This window comes from Lissotriton vulgaris, chromosome 11, assembly GCF_964263255.1.
Source record: "Lissotriton vulgaris chromosome 11, aLisVul1.2, whole genome shotgun sequence".
NCBI classification, from domain to species: domain Eukaryota; kingdom Metazoa; phylum Chordata; class Amphibia; order Caudata; family Salamandridae; genus Lissotriton; species Lissotriton vulgaris.
The window spans coordinates 1,085,124,413-1,085,142,288 of NC_141699.1; the positions used below are offsets into that span (position 1 = coordinate 1,085,124,413).

The following is a 17,876-nucleotide window of genomic DNA, read 5'->3' on the forward strand; positions in this document are numbered from 1 at the left end:
TGGACTCCAGGGAAAACTTCTGGATGTACCGTTTGAAATCATTGCATTCAGATGGACTGAACATTACTGACAATACAACCTGATTACTGCATATCTCAAGAACTCTCAGGACTGCATTGATTCCACATTCCAAATGGAATCTTCACTCATGATGCTTTTTGAAAATTCAGCTGTGTCATCTGTGCAGCCACTGAGCTTACCATCTTGAAACTACCTGAGGAAAGCGGAAGCTGAAACGTTGTAGTGGAAATATATTATTGCTATTTAGTGAATCTATCTTTTTGAGTCACTTCTTTCTTGGATATATATATATATATATATGAGGTACGTGGCGCTCCTTAGACAACACACAGCCAATTAGCCGATCAGTGGACACAGGAACCAGCAAGACCCGTAGTTTGGTGCAAATCTTTTTTATTTTAGTATGTAGCCCAGCACCAGTCCGCCATGACGCGTTTCGGCTAGAGATAACCTTGATCACATGACATATATATACACACATATACACACACACACCACACATTTTTTAAAGTGCTCCGGGACCCCAGCATGTGAGCTGGAATATTACTGAGGAGGATCGCCTGTAAGAGAACTACATTTGCCTGGAGGAGGTAAAGAGGTAGGACATAAGATACAACAAAACCCAATGAGGACAAGAATACACTCATCCAAGATCCGTGGTTAAGTACAACTCTCTCCAATCCTAAATCATCATCTACCTCCAGATATGCTATTTCCAATCTAACCCCTTTCCCATACTAAACATCTGGGAGTACAACAGGGCTCTAGTGCACTTGAACCTTCAGCCAGGAGATAGGCACACATCCGATCCAAAGAGTCACCCGAGTGCCACATTAGAAGCATGAAGGACCAGCGCAGAAGAACATTATGTGAGTGCAATATGTCTAAACTTCACTTGCATTCTGTACCAGAACCCTGAAGGAAGCGCACACCCTTCCCTCATCTCAGCGTTAATCGCCTTTGTCTCTCACCATCACAAAGGCTGGAAGTAAGGTTGCATGTCCTGTGGTCTATGTACAGAGAACCCACATTGCATTCTCCCTGCTCTCAGAAAACACCATTACATATTCGTCTTAACCACAAATAACAAACACTTATGACGTCAGTTTTAAAACTATAGCCTTTATTTCAAATTACCCACATTTTTTTTAACATGCTGGAGCTTTACATGAACCGCAAGAGTCAGGCAACTTAAAAAAAGAGCTATCAGGTCATGTATATTGACATTTATATTTTTTAACATTCTTAAAAATTATTGGAATGTATTTACAGACATACAAATATAGGCTGGTGCTTTAAAAATCACATACTTTACAGGTTTACAAGCTTTTGTTTTAGATAAAACCATATCAGACTATTTAATAAAAGACTTTTAATACACTATCTGTACAAATGCAAAGTCTAAGGATCCAAATCATTTTACTTCCTCCCCTAGTTTAAAACAAACTTCAAAAAGGTTAATTTACAATAAAACCCTGTAAAGGTGTGTATTGCCACCTACCATCACTCGGCTAACGTGGCAGAACAACTTCACACGTGCAATAATGGAAGAATTTGTTAGAAGCCTACAATGACAAACACTGCATGAGCCTGCCATCAGAAACATGCAAACATGGCAGCCATTACAGAACAGTACTTAACCCCTTCTTTTAAAGTAGGGTGTTTGTCAGGGAAGGCAAGCACATTTCTTTAATGAATTGGTAATGAAACTGGAAAGTTTAATTTATTTAAAAATAAACTACAATAAATATTTTAAAACTTTTTTTGTTTTCAAACCATCCAGACATTACTTCAATTAAAGAAACTGCAGTTTTATAAAATAGCTGTCATTGCAGCAATGCTAAATTTAGCAGTTACAACATAGCTTTCTATTTACATGCTGTGGGAGGGGCTCTGCTGTTTTAGCTTTCCTGCTATGCACACTAATGAAAACAGATGCAGTATTTGGGAACGGGTGCCCTCATCATGTCTTGGACTGGTTTTTAGTCACCACAGATCTTTTAGAGGTTCTTTGCGATTGTTTTTGGTGGAAAGAATGATAAAAAAAGACTCTCCACCATAGAAAAAGTGCTTTAGGGATTTAGAAAAATATGACAAAAATGTGTATTAATTTGCTTCAAAAGTGTGAATCATATCAACCAAAGAACCAGAAGATCATTAAAAATACCAAGTGCGCTACAGCCTCTATTTCACTTGTTCAAATGCGGCTAATGTTTGCGGTACATCTACAGTAATATTGGAGCAGGTAAACAATTAGCTATTAACAGCATTTGACCTTTTTGTTCTGACCCCAAACCATGATTAGTCACAATGGACACAATTGTGGACTAGAATGCACAAACTCCTCCCTGTTCAATGCATGCCCCCAGTTTCCAACACTGGCAAAGTGACTCATTAAAAAAGAGAGACTTTTGCTCAAGAATACACACAAGTTGTTTCATAAATCCCACTCTTCTACTGTGAGAGGGAGTGTAGCCACACACGCTAGGGATTTTGTAGCGTCACCATGAATATGCATCAAGCCCAGGTTCCCTCTAAAACCCATAGAATTGGATATGATCCTATAACAGATGGTTGATGTAGGTGCATCACTTAACGTTAAGTTGGAATATCCCTGCGATACAGAATTTCAGCCGGTGAAATTCTTCAGTTTACACCATTATCTGGACTCCTGTCTCTGCTCCCTGATTCGCTATGAAGACCACTGCCTTTTGTCCTCGAGTGCATGGTCTGCTGTCAAACCTGTTACTAACAAGGTGCGGATAAAAGTACAACAAGAAAATCTCTGTGAATTACATGTTAGCTACATGTGGCACAAAAAGCTATTCTAATGCATGCATCCCATCAAGGATGATCGGGCAGATGCCCTGTTCTAGTCTTCTGGTCTGAAGGACACAAGGGCTTTCGGGTAGTTAAATAAAACACATTTTGCACTTCAATAGAGTTCAGAGCAGGATATTGTGGTTCTGGACCCATCAGCAAGCGCAGTTCTTTGAATGGACTAAAAGTAGATACAGTATTTTCTGGTATTAAAACAGTTGAGCTCAATGATTCGAAGGAGGTGCTGAATTCTCCTAGGAGCACTATACAGACAGAAAGAAAAGAGTAAATGCTGAATTGAACTAAAACAGAATAATTGGCTTGATGCAAAAGAACAACCGCAAATGCACACGGACTCCATGCCATAAATTCAAGGCGGAGTTAGGGAGGGAGTCAGCACTTGGTTAAGACGTCCTTGTGTTACCCCAAGATAGTTGTTCTAATCTGTCCAGTGTCAAGAAAACAGCTGAACCAACAAACGGGGATCTAAAGGACACGTGAGACATGCAATAAAGCCAATTTGTGAGTAATGGCACCACCTGTAGTGGTAGCAGAACTTCCTAAACTGCATTGACTGGTAATACATGCCTCATCAGCTCCAGAGATATACACTCCTCTTGGTGCTATCGCTGTACCTAAATGTTACAAACAATGGGTCTAGAGAATCGCACACTGCCACCAACCGCATTACATCTAATGATAGCACAACTCCACAAACCGCATCACTTCTAGAGATAGGACAAACCGTTATCACCTCTTGTGATAGTACAAGACTGTATTTCCCCGAACAACAGACTAGTCTACACTTGATATTGGCTCTAGTGTTATTTCAACCCACAAACAGCATTGTCTCTAGGGTTCTCCTGAAAAGAGGTGGTAGCATCATGGTCTGAAGTTGCACCGTTATATTAATCCAATTTAAACCCCAGTGCCCATCAGAGGCGAATCACATGTCTTCTAAACTGGAGCGTAATCTGTGGATGTGGCTGAATCGTGCTAGTGTACTGGCTCTGAAGAGTTCAGGAAAGTGATGACAGGAAATGTGACTTTTCTCTTGCAGTGCTTTTTGTTGCTTGATATTTATTCATTTTGAACTCACTTGCTCCATATAATTCTGCACCTGGTGCTCATAACTATTACCATCCTCACAGTTTTGGTAAAAGCAAAAGTGGCCTGACTTGCAAGGACTAGAAGCTGGGTCTACAGGCAGGCTCCTATAACAACGGCCATAACCCATAATACCGCTCCTACACCCATCAGATCAGCTGATGAATATGCAGAGCTTTAACCTGTTACGGTGCCAGACCAATATAACACATACTTTTGCAGAGTGATTTTAGCAGAGACGTACAAGCCTTGCTTAGTGCTAGCAGCATTGCCTTTTCATTAGCAAGATCAATTTGAGGTCAACAAATCCTCGCACACTGTCTAACCGATCTAGGCCTCCATGCTATATGGTAATACCGGTCACATGTGTAGTGGGTGCCACGTTGCTAGTTTAGCCTGTCTGGAGTGTCTTTGTTGCCTCCATTACTTTACCTACCTGCCTGTTGGAGGCACAGTCTGAAACTTAGTGCAGTCCTTCTAACCAATCCAACTTTGTGACCAAGTCTCAGTTGCCTCACAGGACACCAGCAGCATAAAGTATCTCTTTGTGAAAGGGAAATCAGGGGGAGCATACCGAGGCAGATGAGACCCGTGTGACTCCATTTACCCTCCCCCTGAGGCCCACAGCAGTCACTCGAACAGTGTGTTCCTAATGGGCACCTTCCACTGTGCTAACAGTCAGTGACTGACAAGGCCATTCGGTAATCCTTCAGTCCACTGTGACTGCCAGAGGGTCTGAAATCTAATGTGCTTTAACCTGCGATTCACAAAGGAGTGACCAACTCTTCTGCTTATGACTTCCAAAAACACGACAATGTTGACATAGTGAGTGAGTTGCAAAGACATTTGCAACTGACAATGTAATTTTAATACATAGCGCATGGGTTTCTCACCTTTGCAAAGCGTGGTACCTTGAACAGCACATGCTTTATGAGGGTAAAAGGACCTCAATCTTAAAACCAACGTTCCTCTGAGACCTCCCAGCTTGAAGATCCAGGAATGAACATGATCTAAGAGCCCTACATTTGAATAGAAAATGGGGTCAAAGAAAGTCTGATTACAAGTCCTGCGTCGACATGCACCATACTACTTTTACTCTCACCAAAATATTCAACATGGTTTGGGAAACGCTAATGACTTTCATATCTATTGAACTGGTTTCTATTAACAGTTCAAAAAATAATAATTCAGGGAATTATATTGCTGGATGTGCTTTTCTTGCACTTTATGCAATTAAAGATGTAATTAGCCATTGTCAACTAAAGCTCACATCTTGAAAGTCGTGTTGGCCATTCTACTCCTGCCAGTACTTGCTCTCCTACAGCTGATGGGCTAGTTCTTCTCACCCGGCCTTTGCTTCTCGGCGGTCCCTCGGTAGCCTCACTGACCGGGATCAGCCCTTTACTTTTCTGCTATGCCTCCACCTCTTCACCCGTACTTCTGCTACACCTCCGCCGCTTCATTGATCGTGGTCGGACCTTTACAGAGTCCTCTCTACTTGCTATTGCTGCCTGATTCCATTTCCTCGGTCGGCCCTCTGGCTCTACCAGGTTGGTTGATTATGCGTTCAGGGCTTCTGAGCTCCTTCTTCTCCAGCTCACGTACTCTAATCATTTCCTGGTCTCGTCTGCTGATGCTGAGCCCAACAGTTCTTGCCCATCCTAATGTTCATTGTCTGGTGACAAAGCATGTTCTTCAGTTCCTGCCTTATTCTTCAGTCCATCTAGCAGAAGCGGTTGCGCTCTCATACGCTGTCAGTACCTGTTGTTTCTTAGTCTTTCTAGCCTTAGCACTCTGATCTATTGGCCATGAGGCCACAGTTCGGAATCTTCTCATTTCCTGGTGCAAACAACCTGAGAAGTACTTTCCTTTGCAGCTTTTCCGATCTGCACTTTGCTCCTGCCACAGGCACAGGTGGTCCTCTGTGTTCAGGTGTACTTGCTCTCCCTGCTTCCACAGCTTTTCTGCAGTAACTCACAGCACAGGGTTTCCATGAACGTTTGCAAGTGTCTCCTGTGCTGAAGGTATACCCTGATTGCTGATACACAAGAGTTACAGTAGAAGGGATGCTAGAACTGCAGGGCTTCAAAACAGTGGTTTAGGCTATCCTAGCATTGAGATGCTGACAGATTCTGGGCTCTTTCTCACCTCTTGAACCACAAACGGCCGTGTCTTTACAAGTGCTAGGCATGTAACACTGCTGGACACCTGGATTGTCACAGTAGGACTCTCCTCACAGCGCATACCCCCTTAGCTGGTGAATATTAAAAGACCTTCTCAAAACAGTCTCTTCTCAACCACATAGGCTCAAATAGAACCTGCTGCTGTATTCTTCACTGTAATACACCATGCTAGATCCACTCACTGACTTCAATGGAGCTCCTCCACAAAGCCCCTGTAGCTAGGCCTGACCTTCCAGCACAGGTCCATTCCCAGCGCACACACAGCTCTCTTACAACAGCTGCTTCAAATTTGAACAGCAAGTGCGTCCCACTTCTTACCCAATCCATGTTCTTTAAACAAGGCTGCAGGCTTTTAAAGCGATCTCTAACATTCCATCAAACTCCCTCTTAACAGTATGTCAGGTGGCATCTCAAAGGAGGTAGACATGCTTTCAGCAAGTCACAACGAAAGTAGCTGTAAAAAGCAAATACAGTGAGAAACTTAAAGGCTTGTTAGTAAGGGGCAAAGGTGCAGTCGTGTGGGAAGAAACTGCCTGCTTAAGCACCCTTGGTTATGATGACTTACAATACCCTAAGTCGGAAATGGAGAGAGCAGCTTGTGATAAAAGATAAAAAGAGAAGCGGAGATACAAGTGTGATATGAATTTACTGCTGGGAAGGGAGTGAGACGGTAAGGAAGGAGAGCTCGTAAGAGGGTCAGGAGCCGATAGCCAGGGAACGCTTCTTTTGCATGGCTATAATGGAACAAGCACAGTCTGCCCCGCTCCCAACACTCGCTACAGGGTTGTAGCAAGATTTCAATTGTGATGACTGCATCAACTAAAGAACATGTCATTCCAAACAGCAACTCTGTGACAAAGTCTCAGTTATCAGGCTAGATGAGACTGCACTTTTCACAGGCGAAAAACCCCACATCACTTGAAAAGTGAACTTCAACTGAACCATTTGTAGGAATGTTCCTAACTCTTTTCCCACTTACAAACATGGCCCTGTCCAAGACCATTCAAGAACAGAAGAGTCTCTTATATTATATATTTTAGTTGGATTGATTCATTAAATGTGCCATTCGCATAAGGCAGCCTTGATTGAAGATATTTTGGTTTCACACATGTAAAGGTCATGAATTAACCAACTATGAAACCCCTTGCATCAAAGGGAAGCCTGCTAGGCCAGATCACCTGACAACGTTCTTCTCTTGCCACTCTCGGCACTTCACAGGTCCAACCAGGGACACACTACCACAGCTCCCAGCATTTCATGTGTAACATCCTGGGAGTACCTGGGGTGCAGGAACATTACTCTCAATCCATGTTTATTGCGACACAGGCACCCAAAGTCTATACTTGAATAATTAACCACAATTTCCATACTTATTAAATGGAAATAGAGGCCTTCTCCAAAAAAAGTGGAGGAATAAAAATATCTTCCCGCTCAGATTCTCGGAAACAGTGACATAAGTCTGACGATGAGCTAGAACCGCCCAGTGCTGATTTGTGTTTTTTGTGGTGGAGAAACCGCAGGAAGAACATCATGGTCTTCAGTACAATGCCGCCGCCTGGGGCAATCCTTCACACTGCAGACAAGTGTTGGTGTTTTGGTGGGGCCAGTTCAAGAAGAGCTTTCACAGTCCCCGCCACATGAGCCAGGCCCTTTTCTTCAAGGATGTGTAGTGGAAGGCACAAGCACTCCTGAAAAGAGGGAGATTTGGAAAGAGGCAAAACAAAACAAAAACAGAAATAAAAATGATGGATGAACAATGTAACTTAAAAACCAACTGAAATTAACAAATGAAAAACAGAGAAAACATTAAGTACACTGAATGAAACTCAAAAATAAAATAAGCAAAACTGAGTGAAACATTCTAGAATGGTATTGGAGATGAGATAAAAGAGACACAGGACTTAATGGTCGCTTTGGCAGAGAAATGTACATTGGATCAAGAAGCTCAAAAGCAGATAAACATTAACTTGCAGTCTCACCCTTTCTGCGTGCAAGGAATTAAACAAAAATACACATATTAACATTTCAACAGCAAAAGTCCTTATATCATAAAAGATGTTTTAACTTGGAGCTCCACGGGATACCGGTCAACTTTAGAGTTCTTGTAAAATGTCTCAAACCTAGGACACTAGCAATCACAGCTCTCCATTTGCCATTAAAAATGCAGTGGATGAAGAGTACTTAAGAGACAAAACTGTAGAGATGCTGGAACAATTTTCACAAGGGGGCAAAGGCATTCATATTACATCACTGATGTCAACGAGATTATGAAAAATATAAGGGTCACACGAAAGACAAATATACCAAATGAATCACACCCATTCAGCAGGAGAGTGGTGAGGGTGCAATGTGTAGCTCGTGGTTCATTTTGGAGCTCAGAGTCGCAAATATATTACTAAAGGATGGTGTGGTAGCGCACCACCATTTACAGACCGCACATTTTCCACTGAAATGGCCACAAAATTCACAAAGACATGCACTTTTACTTCTAAAACTATACAGCGCACAAAAGGCAAAGTGTAAAATCGGTTTTCAGCAAATCTTTACCAATTATGTTTTGATCCTATTGCAATCTGTTTCCACCACACTCCAGGGTTACAAAAAAGGTGCTCTTTGGTGCAGCACTCATCTTAAATATTTAATCTTTTATTAGACTACAAGACGGATGTAGTCTTCTAAACCGAAACATGGCTTCAAGAACATTACTCCCACGATATGTTTGCTGCTCTCCCGCTAGGATATAACGAGGAGGCCTAGCTATAATTTGTAAATCTGACTTTTTAAGTCACATGACTTGTTTATTCATCCCAGATTGTGAATGTTATCTCTTTTCTATTAATCTTTCCAAGAGCTTACCTAATCTGGCTCCTTAATCTATCGTCCACCAGGTTCGGTTGGACTAAGGAGCTCTCTAGCCCAGGAGAAGCTTTATCACCGTACATTCTCAAATTTGCTAATTTATCTGCTTTATGAGACTTTATTATTTACTTTGATGATGGCAACTGTCCGGTAGCTAATTCTATCTTGAGCCGTCTCACAGCGCAGAGACTTGACTCAGCAGTAAAGGCCATAGGGCACCTTTTGGACCTGGTTTTTACTAATTTAACAAGCATCCAAATGGACCGCGCACTCCCCCTCAGCTGGTCAGACCACTTCTTGATCTCCTTTCAGATGTTAGGATATGTCTCAGAAAAAAGGCAATCAACTCGGACAGCCTGTCTGAGGAAATTGACAAAGTTAAACCCATTTGATTTTAGTAGAATTTCTCGGAACAATGTTCCTAAGCTGCAGCGTCCTATGGACTGATGTCTTCGTTCTTGCAGAAAAGACTGGACTACGGCAATGTATCAGATTTGGGGTTACACAGTCTTGGCTGAAACAGCTGCAGACTGTGCAGAATGTGGCAGCTTGTTGCTATGCCGCATTACGTGCACTGAATCAGTTACAAAACATTTTCGCAACTGACACTGGCTCCCAATTGCCAAACATATAAGGCTGTTATATTTTTAAAGCATGGTATCAAATGGACCCTACTTCTAGATGCCCTTTCATACATCGGTATATCCCAGTCTAGTTTTACGCTCTGGAAACTATTTTAGCCTCTATTCCAAGAGTAAAAGGGCTAGACAAGATGGTTGTTCTTTTTCTTACTTGGGTCCTAAACTATGGAATAGTTTAACAGAAAAAAAGTTAAATTATGCAATTCTTATGCTTTGTTTCAGAAGCTATTTAAGACCTGGCTTTTCTGAGTTTGTGTGTGTTTTCTGGTCCTTTTCCGCTAGCACTGAGAAAACCTCAGTTTGGTTGCAATGCGCTTTACAAATCTGTTTGATTTTCAAATATTTGCACTGTTATTTAACATGTATTTACATGCTGCATTGTAGAAAAAAATTATGTTACACCCATTCCTTATATGCTCGCAGCACGATTGTCAGATAGTTTGCTTTACAAATTCCTCTAACTCTGCAGTCATATAAAGAAAAGTAAACACAGATCGCCATGTTTAAAGAATAAGAAGCAGTTAGAAGGCATAGACTGACATTTATCTTCTGTCTTTGAATGCACAGCAAATGTGACAAGATAAAAATAAAATGTAAAGGCACCATTACTGATCATTCACATTCTGAACTCCAGCATGGTTATTCTGGGGGTGCTGAACACTCCAGCCCCCCTACTTCTAGCATCTACGGTAAGAACCGCCACGACTATGGAACAGCACACTAAGGGTCATGCATCAACCCAACAGCGCACTTTGAATCTCTTCGTTTACCCACAACCCTTGCACAGAAGAGTATGAGCGCTAACAATGGAACTCTCCATTCATCCACTGGTCAGGAACAGCAGATAAAAAATGTAGGAGCACTGGCAACGGATGATCTGTGTCCACATATCACCATATTTAGACCACTGACAGCAGCTTTCTTTTTGCTCGCTGAATGATGCAAGAAGCAGCGCCCTTCTGGTCGGATGGAAGCAAACATGCACCAACCCAGCTATAAAAGGTGGCATTCTAGCTCAGACGTGCTAATTTAGGACATTACTTTCTCTACAAAGACTAGCGCCACAGAACGTTTAGTAAAGCAGCCATATACCTTTTGCAAAAGTAACCAGCTCCTGTGTCATAGATGTGGAAGGAAACTTTTCAATAGATCTCTATCAAATTGTTGAGCCGTCCGGTAGTCAGTGCATTAAGAATGAGGAAGCTGCCCTGAAGAGATCCACACCAATACGGATATTTGAATACTCAAAGATTTGTCAGGGTTGTGTAACCTCCTACATTAAAGCACACCACATCACCATCTTGACCCAGAATACGTTTCTAGCCTTTTCCATCTTGGTCGGCTAAATTCTCTCCAACTGAGTCCAGAGAGTTTCCCAACCTGACTGTCGTGGTGCAAGCGTTATCAATAATATCTCTGTTTTAGGAATGCTCAGTGAATGCTGGTGACGCATTGCTTTGGTCCTTTTTAAACGCTATTGTAATATCAAAAATAGTTGCTGTAGCTTAACAGAAGCAGCATGATTGATCCCGCAGAAGGAGGGCTCCCACTGTAACTACATTTAAACAAGATGACAGATTGTGCATGATCATAAGCCTAAAAGACCAAAAGGAGAACATTCTACTGACAGGCAGATCTCCTTCTGAACCTCACAGACATGTTGAAATTCATTGGACGGGCTACGTTTTTAAGGCACTTATACGATCCTCAGCCTACCAAGAGACAGAATCTCACTCCTATATACAGCTCTCAACATCATCTGTCATTCTTTGGTGGAATATTGCTAACGTTAGATGCTATCAACCTTCGATAGCTTTCAGAGACCTATGGATGTGTTTCTTGACATACAAGGGGTTTTTATGGATGTGTTTCTTGACATACAAGGGGTTTCCTACTGTGAGGTCCAAATTTCCAACTACAGAAGGTGAACATTGTAGCAGATGCTGTAAAATGGTAGACATACAGACGAAATGGAGACTGGTACAGAGGTTCCTTGCCTGAAACTGTAGCTCTCCAGGTTTGGTGCCTTTCACACATTAACATGCGTCAATATTTCTCATCACCAGGATGGGAATCGTCAGTACACCAATATAAAGCAATTTGAAACAATAAAACAACATCTAAATGAAGAGGACAACCACCTCATTTATTGGTATTTATTGTCAGCCGCTGAGTGGTTCGGCTTCAGGTGACATTAAGCCTCATTAGGCTCATATTTGGAGACTAAAGATGGTCCTTGGCATTTGTTTTGCAAATCACTATTTTAAGTGGGTGCAGGAAGGGTTTGTCTGCAAGGTCGCCACTTAGGTAGTCTGGTTTCTTTTAGGGTGTAATCCAGAGACCCGATTCACTCAAAAGAATAGTGAAAAACAAGCACTGGCGTTGCCAATAGGTCTCGCAGTAGGAAAGTTGGAGCTATTGGTTTTGTAAATGACAAAGCCCTTTATGTATTTAAAATGATAACCAAAGTGAAAGGCATTGTTATTTGCAATTGTAATGGCTCCAACTGTCGTACTGCGAGACCTATTGGCAACGTGAGTGGTTTTTCGTGTGTGAGTGGCGTTGTGTGTGTGAGTGGCGGTGTGTGTGTGAGTGGCGTTGCGTGTGTGAGTAGCGTTGCGTGTGTGAGTGGCGTTGCGTGTGTGAGTGGCGTTGCGTGTGTGAGTGGCGTTGCGTGTGTGAGTGGCGTTGCGTGTGTGAGTGGCGTTGCATGTGTGCGTAGTTGAGTGGCGTTGCGTAGTTGAGTGGCGTTGCGTAGTTGAGTGGCGTTGCGTAGTTGAGTGGCGTTGCGTAGTTGAGTGGCGTTGCGTAGTTGAGTGGCGTTGCGTAGTTGAGTGGCGTTGCGTAGTTGAGTGGCGTTGCGTAGTTGAGTGGCGTTGCGTAGTTGAGTGGCGTTGCGTAGTTGCGTGGCGTTGCGTAGTTGCGTGGCGTTGCGTAGTTGCGTGGCGTTGCGAAGTTGCGCGGCGTTGCGAAGTTGCGCGGCGTTGCGTAGTTGCGCGGCGTTGCGTAGTTGCGTGGCGTTGCGTAGTTGCGTGGCGTTGCGTAGTTGCGTGGCGTTGCGTAGTTGCGTGGCGTTGCGTAGTTGCGTGGCGTTGCGTAGTTGAGTGGCGTTGCGTAGTTGAGTGGCGTTGCGTAGTTGAGTGGCGTTGCGTAGTTGAGTGGCGTTGCGTAGTTGAGTGGCGTTGCGTAGTTGAGTGGCGTTGCGTAGTTGAGTGGCGTTGCATGTGTGAGTGGCGTTGCATGTGTGAGTGGCGTTGCATGTGTGAGTGGCGTTGCATGTGTGAGTGGCGTTGCGTTGTTGCGTGGCGTTGCGTGGCGTTGCGTAGTTGCGTGGCATTGCGGCGTTGCGTAGTTGCGCGGCGTTGCGTAGTTGAGCGGCGTTGCGTAGTTGAGCGGCGTTGCGTAGTTGAGCGGCGTTGCGTAGTTGAGCGGCGTTGCGTAGTTGAGCGGCGTTGCGTAGTTGAGCGGCGTTGCGTAGTTGAGCGGCGTTGCGTAGTTGAGCGGCGTTGCGTAGTTGAGTGGCATTGCGTAGTTGAGTGGCGTTGCATGTGTGAGTGGCGTTGCGTTGTTGCGTGGCATTGCGTAGTTGCATGGCATTGCGGCGTTGCGTAGTTGAGTGGCGTTGCGTAGTTGAGTGGCGTTGCGTAGTTGAGTGGCGTTGCGTAGTTGAGTGGCGTTGCGTTGTTGCGTGGCGTTGCGTTGTTGCGTGGCGTTGCGTTGTTGCGTGGCGTTGCGTAGTTGCGTGGCGTTGCGTAGTTGCGTGGCGTTGCGTAGTTGCGTGGCGTTGCGTAGTTGCGTGGCGTTGCATGTGTGAGTGGCGTTGCGTAGTTGCGTGGCGTTGCGTAGTTGCGTGGCGTTGCGTAGTTGCGTGGCGTTGCGGCATTGCATAGTTGCGCAGCGTTGCGTAGTTGAGTGGCGTTGCGTAGTTGAGTGGCGTTGCGTAGTTGAGTGGCGTTGCGTAGTTGAGTGGCGTTGCGTAGTTGAGTGGCGTTGTGTAGTTGAGTGGCGTTGCGTAGTTGCGTGGCGTTGCATGTGTGAGTGGCGTTGCGTTGTTGCGTGGCGTTGCGTAGTTGCGTGGCGTTGCGTAGTTGCGCGGTGTTGCGTAGTTGAGCGGCGTTGCGTAGTTGAGCGGCGTTGCGTAGTTGAGTGGCGTTGCGTAGTTGAGTGGCGTTGCGTAGTTGCGTGGCGTTGCGTAGTTGCGTGGCGTTGCGTAGTTGCGTGGCGTTGCGTAGTTGCGTGGCGTTGCGTGGTTGAGTGGCGTTGCGTGGTTGAGTGGCGTTGCGTGGTTGAGTGGTGTTGCGTGGTTGAGTGGCGTTGCGTGGTTGCGTGGCGTTGCATGTGTGAGTGGCGTTGCGTTGTTGCGTGGTGTTGCGTAGTTGCGTGGCATTGCGTAGTTGAGCGGCGTTGCGTAGTTGAGTGGCGTTGCGTAGTTGAGTGGCGTTGCGTAGTTGAGTGGCGTTGCGTAGTTGCGTGGCGTTGTGTAGTTGCGTGGCGTTGCGTAGTTGCGTGGCGTTGCGTAGTTGCGTGGCGTTGCGTGGTTGAGTGGCGTTGCGTGGTTGAGTGGCGTTGCGTGGTTGAGTGGTGTTGCGTGGTTGAGTGGCGTTGCGTGGTTGAGTGGCGTTGCATGTGTCAGAGGCTAAATGTAGCACAGGGAGACCTCCAGTGGTAAGACAATCCAAAACAACTTAGAAAACATTTGACAGTATGAAGAGATCAAACTCATGAACAAGCGTGATACACCTAAGCTAAAAATCATGATAAATAACAACACACATTAGAAGTGAAACTGCAAGTACAGAAGGACCAGCTTTGCTTGTTTAAAACTCCCACTTCAGGCAGATGAGTGTAATGTGTAAAGCGTCTTGTGCACATGAGCAGATCGGAGTCTGGAAGCAAATACAAAGAAGAGGAATGACTGAGGCGCATTGGTGTGAAGCACATCAAAGGGCTTCTCCTCCCCTAATTAGCCGTTCTGGGGAAACTGAAAGTACGGCCGGCCTGCGGCCGGCCATGAATAATTAGGGGAGGAGAAGCCCTTTGATGTGCTGGGCTGGCTGGCCCTGAATGCGCGTGCATGTTATCACGTGGTTCACGGGCACTGCAAGAAAACCGCGGCTGAAAGGCCTTTGGTTTGACGAGAAAATAGCCGACTTGAATTCTCCCCATTTCCCATTCCTGCGGAATGGTAAAGGCTCGACCTAACAATAGAGTAGAATTTCCTTTGTATGAATTTTTGGAACAGGATTTAACATACTGTTTATTCCAGAAGGAACAGATAGCCGAGAAGAACAGCAAATGAGTTACAGAAAGATTACAATCTGTTCAAAACCAAAGGGATGATTTGGCAACTCGTAAAAACATTCCAAAAGTATTGTAGGTGGGAAAGCATAGATGGGTGGTCAGGATTAAAGAAAGGTGAGCCCTGGAAAGCTGGTCAGAGGGGAGAATTTAAAGTATTCAGGGTATATGATGAAGATCTGGGGAAAGCTACAAAAGTTCAGCACATATTTTGATTAAAAGAAAGGAGTAAAACTAGACGAATACTGCAAAGGAGACCAAGGAGTTGAAATACACCTAGTGTGCGATCCAAAATGAAATTCGAAATACCCATCACAAATAAGTAATTTCATTGGCAATGTCAGGCGTTGTTCTGGAGGACAGTGGAAATGAAGCATGGCCTAAGAGTAAAAGGGTCAAAGAACGTGTTGTGTAGATGTAGGATTTTGATGTATGTATATTTTGTATGTTATGTTTCTCTGTAGGAAATGTGCGCATGTTATCTCTACATAAGAGTGCAAGTGTAGTTTGTAAACATTTTAGAGTTGTGTTTTAGGGGCCAGTGATCTGGTATTAAAAAGATGTTGCAATGCATTTTTACTGAATTTGTAGTCCTCACTAATGCTGCCACCATCATGCTGAAATAAGGGTGTTTACTGTTAAATAAAAGAAGTATTTCTGTTGCCTGGCGCCCTCTGATACCAGTTGGCTTTTTTGACCTTTTTACATTTGATTTGTGAAGTGCTCTGCTATCCAAGTAGAGGGTGTTTGGCCCTTAAAAAAACTAACCAAAGTGAGAAGTGAAATGCTCAAAGAATCCAGGTCAGCTGAATTCTTTAATTGTTCAGAACTGTGGAGGAACAGCATAAAGTTTCTCAGGGATGAAATGAAACAGATTATTCATATTTAACTACTCTAGAGGTTAAGCTTGCACAATTAGTAACATAAATGAGTTTCTTCTAGGAAAAAAGAACATGGAACAGTAAGGATTCCATAGCTCAGAGCATGGTGTTGGCCTCCGTTCGAAGGACAAGAAATTCAGAAGTCTAGCAGAATACTAGAATACCTCTCCTTGTAGGTCAAATGAGAGACTCAGTCTGAAGCTGAAATAGCAAAACAGATCTACCCAAAAGTATATTCTTTTTCAAACTACATTTAAATAGTAAATCATTCAGTACTTGTTGGAGGAATACTAGTCTAATGAAGTTGGTAAGAGGACCTGTTAGTAGTATTTTGGACTCTTGAGACTTCCTGTTATGGGTGGCAAGGTCACCATAAAGGGATTAATGGGGTGCCAGCAGAACTGTTAAGGTTAGGTCATAGACAAGTCTATTTCCTAAATCTATTCATTATGAATTACCACACACTCACCAGCCACAGCTTACACAAGGGATCAACCGGAAGAAGGTTCTTCGTTTTTGTGCCACCAGAGTCCAATAACATGAACAGAAGCCATCATGTTTGGTAATAAAGTACCCATGCACCATAAAGGAACAGACTGAGGAGATCAAACCACATACTTTGTACTCAAACCTAGTAAGAGGAGATGGGCACTGAAGTCACAAAGCCACAATGATAATGTGGCGTTGGAGGTCCTTCTCACCAGATTCATAAACCCTTCCTATGTCTTGGGACACTACTAAGGCAACACTTGAGTGAACAACATACAACATTTCCCATGCTATTACAAACATCTTACTGTGACTCCAAATACAATAAGATGGTCCCACTGGAGATGCACAGTATTGTGCATTACTGAAAAATGATTATTAGAGTATGCGTTTTAAACATTTGATTATTCATGAGTTAGTTCTCACATGCATCCAGTCTTTTGGTTATCTTTGTGAGGCCCTGCACAATGCGAACCTCTGATTTTAAGACCGCTAAATGAATTCCTACCATTTTGCACAGCAGATGGACATACTTTTAGAAAGAAAAGGTCCCCAACATGGTCTGCAGACACCAAAACGTGGTGCACGATAATAAATGTATGCTGTTGCAGGATCCTAGAGCAGAACAAACAGTAAAGGTTTTATGACTTACACAACATTTAGTGCTTAGTATGGAAGAAGGCACGGTTATGAAAACATTAAAAATGTTCTTAAATTTTTGTTCTAGGGATAAGACCCCTTGGGCTTTAAAAGAATGCAATCTGACCTCATAAGGATGTCTAGTTTGTGTAAGTGTTTGATTAATCGGTAATAAGTGAGTATTAAAAGATTATTCAACCCCCTGAATGTGATTAAAAGTAAACTATCCGTATACTGCAAATGTAAACCCAAGCTGATCGTTATCATGTCAACATATTAGAAGCCTCTGTGGTGCGCACACCTGAGGGCATTCGGGATACAGAGACAAAAAAAAGGTACACATTGACTATCCAACTTTGGCCTTCACAAAACCAGTCATAAATACCCGGTTTGTTGTGCTACTTTAAAAGGAAGGCTTTGTTACTTATGTGAACCACTACCCCTCACATATTGAACTGTATATATATATTTAAATGATAGATGTTAGAATAAATGTGGTCACAAAGTCCTCAAAGCTGTGCTAAATGTTGTTGTCTTGTTCAAAATGTATTTGTCCAGAAGAAGTCAGACCGTGGTCCTTCCTGCAATGCTGTACATATGTAAACGCAGCTGTATTAACCACAATAATTAAGGTATGGAGGAGGGAATAAGGTTTGATTTATTCATCATCTCATTGTTCTCTAGTAGCAAATAGAGGGGCCACTGCGATAAAATAAAGCTCTGCCTCTAATAAAGCATGTTCATGCATGCTATTTGTCAAAAGGAAGAATGCGCTAAGTTATATCTGAATTCTTTCCCCATGAACTAATGAAACTTGCCTGGAGATTTCTGTAAATGTGTAGGAGTAACGTGGAAAATCTTCAATGTTTTTAAACATGCTTTGCAATAAATTAAAGACACTGGTAACAGACGGAACGTCATATCTACATTACATGGCT

At 43.4% G+C, this 17,876-nt stretch overlaps 1 protein-coding gene across 10 annotated transcripts in view; it reads right to left on the reverse strand.

The window, feature by feature from the left end:
- Window positions 1–1,123: 1,123 nt before the first annotated feature.
- LRCH3 (leucine rich repeats and calponin homology domain containing 3) overlaps window positions 1,124–17,876 on the reverse strand; it is a 345,591-nt gene continuing 328,838 nt past the window's right edge. For 5 of the 10 annotated variants that reach the window (XM_086944582.1, XM_086944586.1, XM_086944578.1 and 2 more), the window contains one exon: window positions 7,555–7,819. In XM_086944582.1, coding sequence (XP_086800708.1) covers window positions 7,700–7,819 — 120 coding nt within the window. In that variant the 3' untranslated portion in view covers window positions 7,555–7,699. Of the gene's footprint in view, window positions 7,820–17,876 lie in introns of all 10 variants that reach the window. The other 5 variants (XM_086944592.1, XM_086944588.1, XM_086944587.1 and 2 more) reach the window with 2 other exon arrangements.